This window comes from Argentina anserina, chromosome 2, assembly GCF_933775445.1.
Source record: "Argentina anserina chromosome 2, drPotAnse1.1, whole genome shotgun sequence".
NCBI classification, from domain to species: Eukaryota; Viridiplantae; Streptophyta; class Magnoliopsida; order Rosales; family Rosaceae; genus Argentina; species Argentina anserina.
In genome coordinates this window covers 29148937-29168759 of record NC_065873.1, presented here as the reverse complement: position 1 = coordinate 29168759, position 19823 = coordinate 29148937, and the positions used below count along the sequence as shown (strand labels likewise).

The following is a 19823-nucleotide window of genomic DNA, read 5'->3' as shown; positions in this document are numbered from 1 at the left end:
CAGATAGCACCGAATTATAGAACAAGCATAAGTATCAAGCTTACGCCACTCGTCCTCCTCCATATGAGAGGGTTTTCCATCCAAAACAACATCCAAATCCTCCTCGGCTAAGATGTTCCTCACTTCACGTTGCCATGTCCTCAAATCGTTCTTCCCATCATTTTTATCGATGTAATCAATTTCATGCATCGTGAATTGACCTAGTTCTTGTGCTTTGATCTCACTAAAGCCTGAGATACTACTTGCATGGCGATATATATATATAGTATATACTGTAGTCTGTGTATATGTTCTTAATCTGCAGCTTACCTTTTCTTGCTTTGCAATATTGATTTGAGAAAATCTGAACATAGTATCTTTAAACCATGAAAAAGAAGAAGAAAATCACCAGACTTGCCGATTTTCTTTTACCATCTTTTTCCATAATGAGAAACTACAGAGCGTCCTTTATCAAAAGAAGTAACTAAATCCACAGAAAGGATTTACTTCAGCTAAATTATTCTTCGTAATCGCAATATGATTAAGAATACACAAGTTTTATGATCGGAAAAAATCAACTTAAAACCTTTGTGACATGTTCGCCATCTTAAGCAGTAAACTATTGATATACAGCGTGAGCAAGGGTGCTTGTTTTGTGTTGTTGCTCGGGTTGCTTGTGTGTCGATTCAAACAATACTTAGTTTTGCCTGCACCAGCCAAAAAGAAACGAAGATTTCAAACCAAAAAACTGAAATAATCGTCATGGCTTCATAATGTAATTCACCACCTTCAATTTGAAGACAATATCATTAAACTGAAAACTTCATCATAATGTTTAGACTACTAATAATCAAGGAAGAATAAAGGAAGAAACTTAGCAGACCATGGTTGGTCTGCTCTAACTGACCACATCCACTCATATAATGACACCTGCTTGTTTTTACAAAACTAACGGAGGGGACTTCCTTTTCATCAGACTTCACTTGTTCAGATGTCTTCTCTTCCTCAAAATTCTTGCTATTGCCTTATATCTGTGTTCAGTGTGTTATACACTGGTTTTGGCCCATAACTTGAGAACATTATGATTCACAACAGCCTGATTATCAGTAGAACTATGTTTCATGTATGGTCGTATATATGGATATCAATTTGCAAAAGGAATTTAATATCCACGGGTGAATATGAGCACAGTGGATCAATGGTAATACCATGACCTTTTCTTTTCTCCAAAAGAATAGCAACGCCACGGTTTTGTTTTGGGGTAAGAAGAACCATTGTACTGGGGAATGAGTTCTTATCGCCACGGAGATGGAGATCGATAGAGAAAGAGGCACAACATCATTTGGTTTCGACAGCAAAATGAAATAAAGTTGCAGAATAGACATATGTCATTATATGGCTGTGGTCAGGTAGTGCTAACCAGGACTGATCTGCCAAGTTTCTTCCAAGAATAAATACATTCATAATGCCATTATAAGCTAAGCCTGATGCATTCGACCTAAGTAATATGCTTTATAAATTCATACTAGTATTCCTCAATTTCTTCAGCTCCAGTTTGGGGCAGTGATTCAGAACATGTCCGATTTCGTGACAGTAATGACACTACAACTTTATTATTTCTGGACTTGGACGATCCAGAGGAACTCACTGCAACTCCACAGAAACCCTGATCTTTGTTTACTCCAGTTTTCGCTTCAGCACTCCTGTTCTGATTTCTGGTCACTGCATTTCTATTCTCATTAAAGAGGAGCATTTCTTCGACATCATCACAGACTGCAGTGTCCTTGGCATACAGCATTCCCATCACCAAGTCATTATACTTCTCAGGAAGAGAAGCCAGAAGAATCGAGACCTTGTCTTCCTCACTCAGCTCCACATCAAAGTCCGACAGCTCCAACACCCTCCTGTCAAACTCTTCAAGATGGTCCCCAAACTAGTAGTGCTCTCATCCATCCGCATCTTGTATAGTTGCTCCTTGAGACTGATCCTCTCAATGAAAGATTCCCTTTTCAAATAAATCCTTTCAAGTTTATCCAAAATGTCCTTGGAAGTGTTCCGCCATTTTGTGTTAAAATGCGACAAGCGTTGGTCCGTTGACCAACTGTACTGATATTGTCCCAAATTAGCCACCTCACAAGTGTTGAGTTTTAATCACAAAATGGCTCAGTACAATTGAGTATTATTCACTCACTTATAATATCTATTTTATTTGTCATTTTTTAGATGTGAGATCTCTTATCTCCAACAATTTTTGGACATCTTCGGATAAATAGAAATCTTCCTCAAAAGTATTGATCATTAAGAAATATATGGATTATGCAGATGGATCATTATATTCTCATTAGTCATTAGGAGCAAATGTTTGCTCACTTGCGGCTGATTTTTATAGCAGAAAAGTTGGCCTACATAACGTTCAAATGCCAAAGTCTTAATCAAAACTAAATTCAGCATTAGCTACCTACACATTGAGCATTGAACATCCTCTTGATCAAATTGTTATTTCTCTTCTTCAGCTCCAGCTTGGGACAGTAATTCAGAATGTGTCCGATTTCATGACAGTAATAACACTCTTTGGCTTCATAATTTCTCGAGTTAGAAGCCCTGGAACTCTTCGAACCACTGCAACTCGATCTTTTGTAACTCCAGCTTTAGCTTCAGCACTCTTACTCTCCATATACAGAAGCAATGATACGACATGATAAAAAACCACACTGTCCTTCCCATGCATCATTCCCGTCACTACATCATTATACTTCTCCGGAAGCGAGGCCATAAGAATGGCTTGTCTTCATCGCTAAACTCCACATCATACCCTGAAAGCTCCCACACCCTCCTGTTAAACTCATTAAGATGCTCCTGCACGCTAGTAGTCCGATCAAGCGCATTCCACTCGGCTTGCTTCATGTAACTGGGTTTCCCATCCAGAGCTTCGACTAAACCCTCAACAACTAGAACATCGCATATCTCAACTCGCCACATTTTGAAATTGTTCTTCCCATTGAACTCGTCTATTTCCCAGGACAGAGCATGTAGACTATAGTCTTGGTCGCACCCTAGTTGCGGATGCCAAATATTGTCGTGACTAACTGGTTTAGACATTTTCACAAACACCTGGTAGGCATTTTCACCATGTTAAGTTTTTAACTTGAATGACCGTGTACTGTGTATCATGTTTATGGAATGTAAAAATCACCATTAGAAATATAACTTGAGTGATTACGACAGTTCAGAATGAAACTTACAGAGTTACAAGCAGCCTCCACGGCTCCCCAAGGTTATGTAATGACCGCCATCTTCAACTGCTCTGTTTCTTCAGTAAAAATTGGCAGTTTTTCTTCTAACAATTACTATTTCGAATCAAAAGAGTTAATGGGCTTGAACCGGGAAATGGCCTAGCCCAACCTTCTTCAGTTCGGGCCTCAGGCCCGGTGTGGATCTCCAGATGGATTATGATGATTCGCACCGACGTAAACGGAACGGAGATTTAGTGAAACAGAGTGAAGTGGGACCCGCTAATTATAAGTAGAGGGAAACAGACGGCCGTAGACGGTGGCCCGTTACACGTTCCTAACTCATCGTTCAATGATATCTTCAACTTTTAAAACAGACATTTTTTAACTTCTTCTTTAAGTTTGAGCCAATATAGAAGATAGTTGGAAAAGCAACAGTTAATTGTTAAATCTTGTCGACAAGAACATTTAATTTTTGTTTCAGGAGACTTCTAATTATTTGAAATAGTTCATTATACACTTTAAAACATTACACTAAAACTCACCGACAATTTTCACATGATAAATCCGATATAAATGTATAACAACTCATCTTTCTTCTCTTGTCTCTAATGAGGTTGTTATCGATACCTTTCCTTTGGTGATTGGTAGCTTCTATCAATTATTTGTGTGCTTTCCCTTTTCTATGAAATGGTGATGATGATTAGACTGATTTGAAGTATCAAATCTGACTTTAATACTAATATATTTTTTCAGTGATATCACCCTCATGAGTACAGCCCCCGTTCCCATAGTCAGCAGTTGAGCACCAGATGACGCTCAACTGCCATCCGATTTGACCGGCCGGCCACTATTTGGCCAAATCAAACAACAGTTGAAAGTCACGTGTTGCTCAACTGCTGACCAGGTGATCAGAACACCTTATGAGTATGTTATAAGTCTGATATAAAGGTTATCTAATTGAAAAACATTGGTCATCACTGTCTTCTCCCCTCTATGATTTCATGCTTCAGATTCAAGTTATACTAGAAATAACCTTAATCACATGGCCTTTGCTTGAAAAATACAAAACTCATGAACAGAGTTATTGCTTCTGCTACATATTGAAATCATAACAAGAAAAACCACTAGGGAGTTTCATGGATTGTCGAGTTTTCCACCTGTTTACAAGGACCATGGTGCCTTAAACATTAGGGTAGGTGTCCTCCCGCACTAAATAAACACCCAACAATAAGAGTGGAAATGAAGCAAACTGTCTGAAGAGGAGTGGACCAGACCAGTGTCAATGACTTTGAACATCCAGCATGTTCCTGCAAATATCTGGGCCGCTGTTATAATGTCGACCTTGCTTCTTATCCAACCTGATTTATTGCCCTTTATTCACAAAGTCATGAGAACAAAAAATACTTAATGAAAATGAATATGTAATTAGTATCACATGATATATACTATGCTTTTGAAGTATTGTAGTGTAGAGTTGAAAACACAAAGACCTACGCAAGTAACACAACAAACGACACATCATATGATGTCCAAATTCGATCCTGAAATTTAAGATCTCGAATGATGTTCATATCGACAGTTATCAACATTATCGAGTTTCAGAGGTGAAGGTGCATATGCAGTCTGGTTGGTGTTGAGTCACGAGCAAGTTCCAATCAGTCCACCCCATTTGGATATATAAAGATATTCCATTAAGCTCATCACCTCCCTCAGAGTGGTTGGTTCAATACCATAAATATTCTGGTTAATATGAAAAGGATTTGTTATCAGAAGCTTAAGGACATCTCACATGGCCATCAGACAAAGACAAAGCTCTCTGTCTTTAGCTTATATATAGATTTAGACTTACAGCAATGCATTACCCTTATCATATATACATACATCAATAATTTGAATGGAGTTGGCCAACAAAACAAAAAAAGGCAAATAGCACAATCGAATGGGCTCCATTTTCAGAAGCAAATGCATTATCGGACATGGCAAGAAAAGCACGGGAGCTTGTTTTACATGTTTTTGGGAGCATGTGGGTGTATCATGTCCATGTGAATCATCATCTTCCTAATCCATCTTACCTACTGGGATTAGTTTACTAATGCATGATTAATCACTTCAAATTCGAGTGCTTTAGTGTTATGAGCCTTCGTTTTATCGACTACACGCGGTTTGCTCAAAAACTTTCAATACGATAATCGTTTAGAACTTTAGATTAGTACAAAACACTAAATGTAATAATAAAGTAATCTAACGTCTTACGCATTCCGCCTACAGTAAATTTTTTGAACTTCACAAGTAGAAAACAATGCTATAATTTCCTATAGGGTTATAGTATGACTTTTGATTAGCCAAGTTCAGATTTTGTTTGACTGAAAAATCTTACAGTCAGTATGAGATTTAAACAAATACTTAAACAAATACCATGACAAGAGTAGGCATTGATTATAAAGTTGGATAGTTGCTGTACTAGTCAGTACAACATATTTCAAAACAAGAACTCAGTGGTTGCTGTCAGCCACTGCAGAGTTGCAGAGTTGAAGATCAGAAAGCTCATAGCTGCTGCTTCTTCTTCTTCTTTGCCTTTCCATACATTCCACCATTAAAGCTCGCATTTTAAATTTCCCTCCACAAAAAATGGAAACTCACTCGGTTTCCAAGCTCTTAGCCCTGTACATGGTGGCCATGTTGCTTCTGGGCTCTGAGCTGATCCAATGCGCCACCGTGAGCTACGACAAGAAGGCTATTCTGATAAATGGCCGGAGAAGACTACTCATTTCCGGCTCAATTCACTATCCCAGAAGCACCCCTGAAGTATGTACACTTCACTCTCTTTTCCTGTTCTGCTTTTGTCTGGTTTTTCTGTAATTCTTGTGGTGTTTTTGGTGATTTTGTTTTATGTGAGTACTGAAATGGGAGGTAATAATTGTTGCAGATGTGGGAAGGTCTTATACAGAAAGCTAAAGATGGAGGGTTGGATATGATTGATACTTATGTTTTCTGGAATGGTCATGAACCTTCTCCAGGCAATGTACTATTCTCGATCTCCACTCTCTCTTATTTGCTTCTATCAAAGTTTCAGTCTTGAAGTTTTAATTGTGGTTTCTAATTTTGTTTTTGTTTTTTTCAGTACTATTTTGAAGGGAGGTACGATCTTGTACGGTTCATAAGGACAGTACAGAAAGCAGGGCTCTACCTTCATCTGCGAATTGGACCTTATGTCTGTGCAGAATGGAATTTTGGGTACAGTACTGGTTTTATTTTTCTCTGTATATTAATTCTAGACTTACAGTACTGGTTAATGATTCATATCAGATTTATTTCTTCAGCTTCTTTTTTTGTTTCTTGGCAAAAAGAAAATATCTCATTTTGATTGTTTGATTTGACACAGAGGATTTCCTGTTTGGCTGAAGTATGTTCCTGGAATCAGCTTCAGAACAGACAATGGGCCATTCAAGGTACTTCTGAATTCCCTTATCTTCCTAAATTTTCAATTTTTTTTTAAATTTTCAAAATTTAATTTGGATTTGGAATTTATGTGATTTTCTTTTTTACTTTCATATGAAGATGGCAATGCAAGGGTTTACCCAGAAAATTGTCCAGATGATGAAGAATGAAAGGCTATTTGCATCACAAGGAGGCCCCATAATCCTTTCTCAGGTAACCAGGTTCTTGGATGTACATGTTATTGATAGATTTGTATCTTGTGAACTTTTTGTGGTAGAATTTTAGCACATTCTATTGAAACTGCATTTTGTCCCAAAACTTATGAACTTGTTTGGTCCTATGTTGTGCGTGCAGATTGAGAATGAATATGGGCCAGAAGGCAGGTCACTTGGAGCTGCTGGTCATAACTACATAACCTGGGCTGCCAAAATGGCTGTTGGAATGGACACTGGAGTCCCATGGGTTATGTGCAAGGAAGATGATGCCCCTGACCCTATGGTGAGCTACTTCGGTAGTTACAGTTTTTTCGAATAGTAAATCAACATTTGGTTCAAGAGTTAATATCCTGGATTTGGTCTAATTATATCTTTGTTACAGATAAATTCATGCAATGGCTTCTACTGTGATGGTTTCACTCCTAACAAACCTTACAAGCCTACTTTATGGACTGAGGCTTGGAGTGGCTGGTAAGTGTGATCTGTACTATTACCTCTGAAGTTGATTGATGTTTCTCTGCAAGCTTACTCTTCTGATCTCTGCAACACAACAAAATGATTAGGTTTTCTGAGTTTGGCGGCACAGTACCCCACCGACCTGTTCAAGATTTGGCATTTGCAGTTGCTCGCTTCCTGCAGAAGGGTGGCTCGTATGTTAATTACTACATGGTTTGTATCCTTGTTAATAAGTTCAAAGTACAAGACTAGAATATGAAGCTGAATTGTTGAGCCTCACTGTTTATAGTTTATGACAGTATCATGGTGGTACGAACTTTGGACGCACTGCAGGAGGTCCATTCATTACAACAAGCTATGACTATGATGCTCCAATTGATGAATATGGTAAAATTTAAAGACTATCTTCAATTCCAACATCCCAAGACTTTGAATTTAACTTCAGAAATCAAGGATAGTTTCTCTAGAATATCTTGGCACAAGGGGATCGAGTTTATATAGTTGAGCTCTCAGTTGGAACTAACTGCATAACTGTTTTCAGGTTTGATCAGAGAACCTAAATATTCTCATTTGAAGGCGCTTCATAGGGCTATCAAGCTATCCGAACATGCTTTAGTTTCTTCTGATCCTACTGTTACTTCACTAGGAACCTATCATCAGGTACGCCTTTTCCTATGCATAATTTTTCTGCTAGTATGAAATTTCTGGTTATCATGACGTTACAGAAAAAGCTTACATGTGTTATGGTTATCTTGCAGGCTCATGTGTTCCATTCAGGGCCAGGAAGTTGTGTTGCTTTTCTCTCGAACTTTCATATGACATCTGATGCAACGGTGACTTTTAATAACAGGCACTATGATCTACCTGCTTGGTCTATCAGCATACTTCCTGATTGCAGAAATGAAGTATTTAACACTGCAAAGGTGCAAAGTGGGGGCCATATTGAAATCTCAGTTCAATTTTAATAGTAGCCTGCAAACTTACGATGAGCCTTAATCTTTACATCTCTCTTAAGTTACTAAAACATTGTCCTTATTTCATCAAGGTGGGTGTTCCAACTTCACATCAGCATATGACCCCGTCCAGCAGTCGGTTGCTTTATTGGGAGACTTATGGTGAAGATCTTTCCTCTCTACATGATAGGTTGAGCATATCAACTATTGGACTTCTAGAGCAGATAAATGTCACTAGAGATACCAGTGACTATCTGTGGTACATGACCAAGTAAGCGCACTCCCTTTAATAAGAAAACAATGTCATAGATTTTCTGGTACTAGTAGTGGTCTTGTAGTAATTTTTTCTCAAAATACATCATCTGTGATCATACTTGACGTTTTCTGGCTTTTATGTTATGTAGCGTTGATATCAATTCATGGGAGTCATTTCTCCATGGAGGAAAATGGCCAACTCTTACTCTGCAGTCCGCAGGTCATGCCGTCCATGTCTTCATCAATGGACAGTTCTCAGGTATGTCATAGCATTTTTGTTAGATAACAGAAAGACTTATTGTTCTATCTGATCAGGCTTCAAACTTTGCATCAGTCTTGACTCTTATCTGAACATAATGACAGGGTCGGCCTTTGGAACTAGGGAGCAGACGGAATTTACATTTACAGGACCAGTAAACCTCCGTGCTGGAATAAACAGAATTGCACTGCTTAGCATAGCTGTTGGACTACCGGTTAGTGGCCTTCCTGCATCGACTTCCAGATATGGGACAGCATGAGCTGAACCAAAATTTAATTTCAACACATACCTAAATGAGTCCCATTAGTTATCTAGTCACTTATGAAGTTTTTGTTTGGTTGTTGAAGAATGTGGGGTTGCATTTTGAGACATGGAAAACAGGAATTAAAGGTCCAGTTTTTCTGGATGGTCTTAGCCGGGGAAGGAAAGATTTAACAATGCAGAAGTGGTTCTACAAGGTCAGAAAAAAGAGCTGTCCCTATAATTTTAGGCACACTCTTGTACTCTTTTTTCTCGAAAGATTTTAGTCTCATGCAAACTCTTCGCAAACAGGTTGGTCTAAATGGAGAGGCAATGAACTTGATCTCTCCCACTGGAGCCTCATCCGTTGATTGGATAAGAGCATCACTAGCTACTGGAAACCAGCAGTTAAAATGGTACAAGGTAAGGATATCAAAACAGTGAAGGAAATAGGAAGAACAAGAACACATAAGCAGCTGTCTGTGGTAAAAATTAGTAAGATCTTAAGTAACTGTTGTCTGTTGGCTTTGGATGTGCAGGCCTATTTTAATGCACCAGAAGGAAATGAACCATTGGCTTTGGACTTGCGGAGCATGGGAAAGGGTCAAGTATGGATCAACGGGCAGAGTATTGGAAGATACTGGATGGCTTTTGCCAAGGGGGACTGTAGTATGTGCAGTTACGCCGGGACGTACCGACAGACAAAGTGTCAACTAGGCTGTGGTCGACCAACTCAACGATGGTAATACTTAAACTTACTGAACTGTTCAGACAAATATGAATTCTTCTCCTAGTTTGTCAAACAAAGTTTGGTTTCATTTTACAGGTATCACGTCCCTCGGTCTTGGTTAAAGCCAACACACAACTTACTAGTAGTATTTGAAGAACTTGGTGGCGATCCATCTAGGATTACCCTGGTTAAGAGATCTGTGACATGAAAGCCTATCAATCACCGTAGAAAACATTGTCTGCAGTCTGCACACCAAGCTAGCACTGAAGCAAAGAATCAGGCATTTATTTATCAATACTTACCAAAATGAGTGTTTGGGTTGGCAATATGATTCTGTATAGTAGCTTTTTAAGTATAGGCAAATGCTTGTTGCCGCAAAGTTCAATTACATGGCTCGGTTTACACGAATATGACTTGAATATGATTCTTGATTGGCAATTTAGCAAAAGATGGAATGGAATTATGATATTGATGCTTGTTGTTGAGACATCGTTCACAATACACTATTTATGTCAAGGAAAATATGTTGAAACTGTGAGCAAAGGGGAGGCAATTCAAATTTTAAAACATTGGATAGCTAGAATATCATCTTAAGAATCTGAACATTGTAACAAAAGCATACACAGATGCTTCACATAACAAGGGAAACTAAAGATGGCAATATACATACGCATAGTAAAACACTGAAATTGTAGGAGGATCACATTTCTCTCCAGATAGAAACTAAGCAGAAGCAGTAGCAACAGAAGCAGCAGCATACTGTCCAACTTTGAGCACAAGGTCATCCTTCTTGGCACCAACAACCTTGTCAACAATCTTGCCTTCTTTAAGGAACACAAAGGTGGGCATTGCCTCCACAGCCCAGTCCTCAGCAACCTTCTTCAGCTCATCAACATCCACCTTCAGGAAAGTGATCTCCGGGGTCTTCTTGGCCAGCTCCGCCAAGATTGGGGCAATAAAACGGCATGGTCCGCACCATGAAGCAGTGAAGTCCACAACAATCTATTCAAACAGGCACCACGATAATGCATGTTAGTTCCAACTCTAGAATCAGAGAGCATAACTCTAAAACAAGATTTTACAAGCCAAAGTACATATCACAAAAGCAGTAGCAGCAAATTCTTTCTATACACAAAAGTAACCAAAAATCCGTTTCTTGAAACTCACATAATAGCCGTAAACAACTTCCATCTACTGACATTGACGACACCGACAAAACAACTCAATCAGATAAGACAACTTGTTCCACGGTTCTACCTATAAAACAAACTGTATACTTGTGTTCTTGTAAACCAAAACTTGACCTCATTCGAAACCAAAATTGTGGCAACACAATAATCAATCCAATCTACAAGGTCAAACAATGTCCATAATCATTTCTCTAAAATATAAGAGGGCCCATCACCACAGCCTAAATGCAAATCACAAAGCAGATTCAGACAAAAACTCAAATTCGCTTTTGCTTACCATAAAAAATCGCAACCTAACCTAAATCTGTAGCCACAAATTCAACATCTTCAAACACAGCATCATAGTATGCAAATCCAGAGTAAGATTAATTTCATTCTCTCGAATCAAACTTAGGAGCAAAAAATCAGCTGAAAATTGGGATTGAAAATAGGAGTAAATACCAGCTTCTTGGTCTCGTTGCCCTTCCTAAGCTGCTCTTCCCAGGCCTCAGTGGTGTGGCAGGCGATGACTTGTCCCTCTTCAGCGGCCATTTTCTTCTTCTTCTTCTCTCTTAGCTTGTTCGAAAGGTTTGTGATTTTTCGGTCTCTGACTTTTGTCTTCTTCTTTTTTCTGCGGTGAATGAAAATGGGCTGAGCTGCGGGGTTTATATATAGCCCACAGCCGACCGACCAAGAAGTCAAGTTTTATTTCGTAAGTGCCATTAGGTGTGGCCGTGTGATTGTCGTGGTGTAAAACGCGGCGTTTTGGGGGATGAGAGTGACGCAGGCGCATATGTCAGTGACGTTAACAACTTTTACTTTTGTTTGGGTCCGTTTGGAATTCGGCTGAAGAAAAGAACGCCCAAGTCGATGTGTTCACGCGGCGTCGATGGAACTCATGGAAGCTCAGAGACCGGGAGACTAGATAAGGAATATATTTACAAATTAGGAATTCAGAACCTAAATTATATTAGATTTGGTGTAATTTGATTGAAAGTACGTTTTAGGATATTTTCATTTGACATTAACTGTAAATTCCTTATAAAAAAACATTTCCATTTAAAAATATTTGAATTCAAGATAATATCACATCATGCCTAACTTCATGCAGGCATGAATCCAATTTTCATCAAAACCGTATCAACATGCCTTCACATTCATTCACCAAGAAAAGGAAAAGAAAAAAAAAAAAACTTCTCTATCTCATTTCCAAAACAACTTGTTGATCCTCTATTACTAATCCAAAAACATCTATGGCTTCCCCCGTTATTAAAGAATTGAAGGCTCAGGTCAGTGTCCACAAGCCTCTAAGTATTGCAATATTTACATACGCATGCATGTAAGCAAGTGTGATTGCATTTTCTATGTGTTTGGCCGTGTACGTATTTGTTTTTGATTTGCACCAATATATGATTCTTTATTTTTTAGGGTTTGTTCATGGGTATGTTTTACATGAATAACAATTATAGAATGCTGCAAATAATATTGTTTGCTTGTATGGTTTCCTACCACGGTCTCTTTCCCTTTATCCCAACCTTGTGTTATATTAAGGCACATTAATTTGAGAAATTTTGATGCTGCAGCCACATCGAAAGAGGATTGTCAAGACAGTTTGTTCGATAAATGCTCCTCGGCCGAAGAAAAAGTTCGCATGGGACACGAGTGTTGTAAGTAATATATGGCGTTAAATCCTTGTAGCATTCGTAACACGCGTAATTTTAGTCATATACGCTGATCCACTGATGCCTCAAATTTCAAATTAATGCAATCTTGAATTTTCATAAGCTAACCAAACGAATTGGACTTTGATTTCAGTTGTTCCAGCAGCCCCAGCAGAATGCAGAGGTAGTTAGAGCTGCTTCTCCTGAAGTAAGGATCATTGCTCTAAAAGCTGATCGATTTATGCCGCTTGATTATAAATGTGGTCTTTGATGTTTCATAAGCTAACAAATTTGAATCGACTTTTTTTTCCATTGCAGAAAAAGCCAAGGAAGAAGCCTAAGACATCAACGAAGCGAAAAAATAAGTTCGCACCGGTTTCTAAGACACAGCTAGAGATCGCAGAGGAGTTTAGAGATGCTCCAGCTGAAGTAAGGCGCATTGCTCTAAAAGCTGATCGATTTATGCCTCTTCATTATAAATGTGGTCTTAGATTTTTCATTAGCTTACACATTTGAATGGAATTATTTTCCGTTGCAGGAAAAGCCAAAGAAGAAGAAGCCCATGACTTCATTCGAGCAGAAAGAGAAGAAAAACGTACCGGTCTCTGATAGACAACCAGAGATTGATGCAGAGGTTTCTAAAGTTGCTTCTGCTGAAGTAAGAAGCATTGCTCTCCAAGCTAATTATAGACTCATACCTCATCTTATACCTAGCTAGGGTATCTTCCTTCCTTTATATCTAACACTAAACCCTAACAATGCAGATTGAGATTAGCAAAACAGATGTACCCAATTTGAAGGCGAGATCAGCTCCACCCCGACTTCCGAAAACGAAGCCATCAACAACTCTTGAGGTAAAAGCTGAGGCCATTTCTGGGAGGAAACGTGCAATAGCTATTGTCGAGTGCAAAGAAGCTTCGAAAGCAGCCATAGATGCAGCTTTTAAATTTGCAGAAGCAAATATGACTCCTGGAACTCAATCGGTGGTTAAAACGATGAAACCTGCCAATGTTTATAGAGTATTTTGGTTGGTAAGTTGCAAATACCAGTTTTACGCATTTTTGATCGACAATGTAGTGAGTAGTAGAGCTAATACTATATGTAATTATAGCTCCGAGTATCTAATCGATCGATCTGTTTGTTCATCTCATCTTCAAGGGACTTCCAAAAGCTTTTTGTAAACCGAATTTACCCAAGGCCAAGTCCGAAGTAACCTTAGTGGACAATAACGGGAAGGAATTTAAAGTTGTGTATATTCCTGAGAAGTTCGGCCTTAGCGGAGGGTGGGTCGAATTTGCAAGAAAGAAACAGTTGCACGACGGCGACGCCGTATTGTTTGAAAGCATTGAACGATCACGATTAAAGGTGAGCACCCTTTATACAAGTACATGTATACTTTCATGGCTCTACTTAAATCTGGTTTAACATTCTATTCATTTTACTAATTGATTGAGAATATATGCGTATTTTTTTTGTAAGCGTAGAGATGACCAACATCCTCCTCATACGAAAATTTATTGAAACAAAAAATGATAGATACAAAGAGGAATAAAGAATACAAAACACAATTATCCCTCAACCAACTAAGAAACAGCTAACGAAAATGAAAATTAGGAAATCTTAATCGATCACTATTACAACGACTCACCATAAAATCTAAAACTAAATCCCACCAAATAAAACTATCTGAATAAGCACCGAAATTAGTATTTTAAATATATGTGTGTATAGTTGTGCTTTCATTTTAAAAGGCTGGATATTGAATTAATAAGTTTGTAAAATGGCAGGTTCATATTTTCAGATCGACGGATAGTGGAGACATCACTGAAATCGAATAAAGTAGAGACCCCGAAGAACAACTAACTATATACAATTCATGTGATATGAGCCTAACGAGATTGTTCGCTATGGAACACAAGAATGTGAGCTGACATATACTTAAGGGGGTGTATTCAACTTTGATTTCAAATGATTATGATTGATTTATTATAATCAATGGATTCTGAAAATCCATAGATTATTTCAACTCCACATAGATTCAGCCAGATTTCATTGTATTGTATTTACCAGATTTGTCTTGATTTGCTTGGATTTCACAAGTGCATGTATGATTTTTATATTATTATTAAATAATAAAATATAGAACATGGAGAATTAATAAGTTGGTTTTCTTTTTTAACAGGCTGCATACTCATCCATTCCAACCTCATTGTCATCATAGTCTTCATGATCCATCTCATTCGCATTGTCCTCATTACTTTCATTCGCATTGCCTTCAATATCATTGTTATCTTTTTGACTTTCATTATCACAATTTTGTGGTCTATCTTCCCACATAGCTTCAGCAATATTAAGTCTCCAAGTATTAGCCTCTACTCTTTGTTGTAGTTGACTTTGAGAAAGTAGTTCAAGATTCTCGTCTTCCATATCAAGTTCTTCATCATTTTCTATTTCAGGAGAAAATTCATCGGAACGACATTCTTTATGCATACATGTTAAGCAATAACAAACATTCATATGTATTGATTTGAGCAATTAAAATATAAAACACATGATTAAGAACATAAAAATTTTCGGTCTTATTGAGAGAGAGAGAGAGAGAGTACATCAAAATCTCATGTCTAGATGCTTGATTTCTAACAAGCATGATATAGTGTAAAAATACTTCAAAATCCAACAAAATCAACTAATAAATGAAATCATTCAAAATCAATCGATTTTTGAATACCACCAGAATTCATAGGAGTTTTTGAAATCTTAATTGAATACCTTGAGATTTCAATGGATTGTTTAAAATCTTAATTGAATACCACAAGATTTCAAAAGATTCTTCAAATATAAGAAAATCTTATAGAATCCTAATTGAATACACCCCCCTTAGTGTGGTTTATCTTTTAAGTCACTAAATTCTATGGTTTCCCTAGCTTGCTCTATCTATGTTTTAGTTCTCCTTTCAAACAATTTGTACAATGCCTACATTGAGATTTAAGACTCAAGATTTTGCGATTTATTCGTAAACGTTAAGAACTTCTATCATGTCTCTATGGATATGCTCAGTCTCGTTTACACGGTTAGTAGCTGACCATGAAATTCATGCTTAACTACTATTTGATATAAATCTAAGGGTTGAAAACAAAATAATTTAATTTAAAAAATGATCTCATTACCTTTGAATTTACATCTAATAGTGGTTGAACATGAATTTTATAGTCAGTTACTGACTGTGTAAACGAGATTGTGGATATGTTATGCACTTGCACATCAAGATATTTGTGGTGTTAGGATGAAAACGACAGCCCAAACATCACAGACCACCAGGCCCAACTCCCACGTGGAAAATCCAATTACCACATCCAAACCAGGAGAGGCCCCAAAATTCCCTTCTCCATTCTCTCTCCATTTTATCCACACCCTCTAGTCTCTCCCTCTTCAAATCCACCACATTTTAATTATTTCAAAAATTAAAATTAAAATCAGATAGCACAGAAACACTAAAAACACTCTCACCCCCACTCATGGCGCTCTAGATTCTCCAGAATCTCAAATCTTTATTATCGTCTCCATCAATGGCTCTCCCTCAGCTCATTCCCTCTCCTTCTTCTTCTTCCTCTCTCCATCCTAAACCCTCCTTCGCTCCCTATCCCCTAAACCCTAACCCTAATTTCGTCCCTTCCTCCCCCCTCCGCCGCCGCCGCCACCGCCACCGCTCATCCTCCCTAAAATGCTCTGATTCTTCCTTCTCTGAGCGCCACCACACGAACTCGAAGTCCGACGACGTCGTCGAGCTCCCGCTGTTCCCGTTGCCGCTGGTTTTGTTTCCCGGCGCGATTCTCCCGCTGCAGATCTTCGAGTTCCGGTACCGGATGATGATGCACTCGCTCCTCCAGACCGATCTCCGGTTCGGCGTCATCTACAGCGACGCCGTCTCCGGCACCGCCGACGTCGGCTGCGTCGGCGAGGTCGTGAAGCACGAGCGCCTCGTCGACGATCGGTTCTTCCTGATTTGTAAAGGCCAGGAGCGGTTTAGGGTTACGGATTTGGTCCGGACCAAGCCGTATCTGGTGGGGGAGGTCACGTGGCTCGAGGACCGGCCCTCCGGCGAGGAGGACCTGGACACATTGGCGACGGAGGTGGAGTCCTACATGAAGGACGTGATTCGGCTCTCGAACCGGCTCGGCGGCAAGCCGGAGAAGGAGGTGCAGGACCTGCGGCGGAACCTATTTCCGACGCCGTTTTCGTTCTTCGTCGGCAGCACTTTCGAAGGCGCGCCGAGGGAGCAGCAGGCCTTGCTGGAGCTGGAGGACACGGCGGCGAGGCTCAAGAGGGAGAAGGAGACTCTGAGGAACACGCTCAATTACTTAACGGCGGCCTCCGCCGTTAAAGACGTGTTCCCGTCGTCGTCGTCATCGTCTTCGTGATCGGATCAAGTCTCCGGTGTGATGTTTATTGAGGTATCAATGATCAAAAGCCCAACTTAATGATCAAAAGCTCAACTGTTGCTCTAGGATTTTTAGATATATTATTGATTAGATGTTTGGCCTATACAAGTTGAATTTGCACATATATTTGAAACTCTATTGGAATGTTTGTGTTGAACAAAGTCGAATTGATAAGGCCCTGGTCTGGAAAGTCCTATACCTACCAGGTTTCCTAATATTGCTATGATTCAAATCCTATATATGAACCTTGCCGTATATAGCTCCTATTTATAAATAGATTGAATAAGAAGAACCTGTAGTTTTTAAACGGTATTAGATGCATTGTTCAGAAAAAAAGTAAGACTGCTCCGGAAAGCCCAGAAGCTTCAACTTCGTCACCTGTCTTGCGCTTTGATCAGTCTAAACAGTTGACGGAACAAAGCATGCCGTCTGCATCTGTTGATCGATCTGCTCCGGCGGGGGAGAATACTGATTCTGATGACGAGAAATCGTTGAGTGCGTTCGCGGAGGTTGGATCCAATGAGGCAGAAGATTCAGATTCTGAGGATGATGATAAATGGCCTCTGTCGTCAAGGTGTTTTTAAAGGGTAAAGGGAAAGCTTGCAAGAGACCTTCAGATCACCAGACCAGTATTTCTGAGCAGTCTAAAGCTAAAAAACCAAAAATTTCAGGTTCTCGTCTCCCTTTAAAGAATAAGCAGGTTTCCTTATCGAAACATGAACCAGAAGTAGATTATGATGACATTACAGTTGCACAGAGAATGAAAAAAACTAGATCAGTTAACAAATCATCGACGAAGACAAAACAAAACGCACCGCAAATCAGTTCATCCTCCAAAACGATCAATAAGGGCAAAAGGCCAGATAAAGTATTGAAGAATCAAGCTAGCTTTAAATCTGAGAATAGGCAGAAGAAGTGGACTAATTTAGTTCACAATGGGGTTATTTTTCCACCACCTTACCAGCCTCATGGGGTGAAGATGCTTTACAATGGGAAACCAGTCGACCTAACTCCTGAGCAAGAAGAGGTAGCCACAATGTTCGCAGTGATGAGAGATACAGATTATGTGAAAAAACAGAGATTCAGAGATAATTTCTGGATGGATTGGAGCAAGTTGCTTGGTAAAAAGCATGTGATACAGAAACTGGATGCTTGTGATTTCCAACCAATATATGAATGGTGGTGCCGAGAGAAAGAGAAGAAGAAACAGATGAGTACAGAAGAGAAGAAGGCTGCAACGGAGGAAAGATTGAAACAAGAGGAGAAGTATAAGTGGGTTACTATTGATGGTGTAAAAGAGGAGGTGCAGAACTTTAGAGTTGAGCCACCTGGATTATTTCGCGGCCGTGGCGAGCAGCCACAGTCAGGCAGGTTGAAAAGGCGGATTGTTCCAAATGATATTACAATCAACATAGGAATGTCCCGATTCCTGAATGCCCCATTCCCGGTGAAAGGTGGAAAGAAATAAGGCATGACAATACTGTTTCATGGTTAGCTTGCTGGGATGATCCAATTTTTGAGGAGGAAACAAAATATGTAATGCTGGGAAGTAGTAGCTCCTTGAGGGGTCAGAGTGACAAGGAGAAATATGAGAAAGCGAGGAAGTTGAAGGACTAAATAGAGGATATCAGGTCTGCATACACAAGAGCTTTTACTATTGCTAGTAAAGAAGGTGGTGCAAATTTGAAGCAGCAGATAGCAGTGGCTACTTATCTCATTGACAGGTTTGCGCTAAGGGCTGGGAACGAGAAAGATGTTGATGTGGAAGCTGATACTGTTGGCTGCTGCACATTAAAGGTAGAGAATGTAAAAGCAATCCCCCCTAACTTGCTGGAGTTTGATTTTCTCGGTAAGGATTCCATCAGATATCATCAGACTCATCAAGTTGAGCTTCCTGTTCACAATGCAATCAAGCAGTTCCAGAAGGGAAAGAGTGGCAGTAATAAACTCTTTGACCAGTTGGACACACATATATTGAATGCACACCTGAAGGAACTGATGCCTGACCTTACGGCTAAAGTGTTCCGAACGTACAATGCTTCTATCACATTGGATAACATGTTGAATGAGAAGACTAAAGAAGAGGGAGATGTTTCAGCTAGAGTTGACGTTCATAAGAATGCAAACAAGAAGGTTGCCATCCTTTGCAATCATCAGCGTGCTGAACCAAAATCTTTCGGGGAGCAAATATCTAAGCTAAACAAGAAGATTGAGGACTTGAGAGACGTAATGGAAGCTCTGGAAACAGATCTGGTCAGAGCAAGAAAAGGAAACTCCCCGCTGAAAGACAGTGGCGGAAAACAAAAGAGGAACTTGACCCCATTGGAGAAGAAGATGGCTCAAACAAAAAAGAGTATCGAAGCCATTGAAAGGAAAATTGCTGACAAAGAGGACAAGAACAATGTTGCAATGGAGACATCCAAAAACAATTATCTGGACCCTCGAATCACTGTTCCATGGTGCAAGCGACATGAAGTTCACATTCAGAAGGTGTTCAGCAAAATTCTCCTCAAGAAATTTGTTTGGGCAATGGATGTGCACCCCGACTTCAGATTCTGATATGAGATTCTATTTCGAGTGATCTCCTTTGTCTTTCATAATGAATCATAACATGTACCTTCTCAAGTTCTCATAATGAAATGTATATTGGGTTTGGAGATTATTTGGATTGAATCTCTATAGTGGGTTTGGCTTCCTGTAAAGTAGTTTCGTTTTGGATATCAGCAGTGCCTTGGTTCTCTTGGCAAATCTTCATTGTAAGGCATTGTTAATAGTTCGAGAGAACAACAGAATGAG

General features: G+C 39.3%; 4 protein-coding genes and 1 pseudogene across 4 annotated transcripts; 4 read left to right on the top strand and 1 right to left on the bottom strand.

Moving 5' to 3' along the window:
• Positions 1–5684: 5684 nt before the first annotated feature.
• On the top strand, positions 5685–10166 carry LOC126784643 (beta-galactosidase 5). The gene is made up of 18 exons (XM_050510120.1): positions 5685–6017; positions 6139–6234; positions 6334–6446; positions 6595–6661; positions 6771–6863; positions 7005–7148; positions 7248–7336; positions 7429–7534; positions 7621–7708; positions 7863–7981; positions 8080–8244; positions 8367–8545; positions 8679–8788; positions 8893–9002; positions 9136–9246; positions 9341–9451; positions 9568–9770; positions 9855–10166. The coding sequence occupies exons 1-18, from the start codon at positions 5841–5843 to the stop codon at positions 9964–9966; spliced, it is 2193 nt and encodes a 730-aa protein (XP_050366077.1). The 5' UTR covers positions 5685–5840; the 3' UTR covers positions 9967–10166.
• Positions 10167–10306: 140 nt separating this feature from the next.
• LOC126784649 (thioredoxin H-type-like) lies at positions 10307–11572 on the bottom strand. Its single transcript, XM_050510124.1, has 2 exons — positions 11390–11572; positions 10307–10760 (listed from the first exon to the last, which is right to left on the bottom strand). The coding sequence occupies exons 1-2, from the start codon at positions 11477–11479 to the stop codon at positions 10482–10484; spliced, it is 369 nt and encodes a 122-aa protein (XP_050366081.1). The 5' UTR covers positions 11480–11572; the 3' UTR covers positions 10307–10481.
• Positions 11573–12180: 608 nt separating this feature from the next.
• On the top strand, positions 12181–14426 carry LOC126784340 (B3 domain-containing protein At5g42700-like). Its single transcript, XM_050509807.1, has 8 exons — positions 12181–12216; positions 12511–12594; positions 12743–12796; positions 12907–13017; positions 13127–13246; positions 13353–13619; positions 13747–13953; positions 14376–14426. The coding sequence occupies exons 1-8, from the start codon at positions 12181–12183 to the stop codon at positions 14424–14426; spliced, it is 930 nt and encodes a 309-aa protein (XP_050365764.1).
• A 1645-nt stretch (positions 14427–16071) lies between these two features.
• LOC126784648 (uncharacterized) lies at positions 16072–17261 on the top strand. Its single transcript, XM_050510123.1, has one exon. It carries the CDS (start codon positions 16155–16157, stop codon positions 17004–17006), a length of 852 nt encoding a protein of 283 aa, XP_050366080.1. The 5' UTR covers positions 16072–16154; the 3' UTR covers positions 17007–17261.
• LOC126784339 (DNA topoisomerase 1 beta-like) lies at positions 17171–19597 on the top strand (annotated as a pseudogene).
• Positions 19598–19823: the final 226 nt, after the last annotated feature.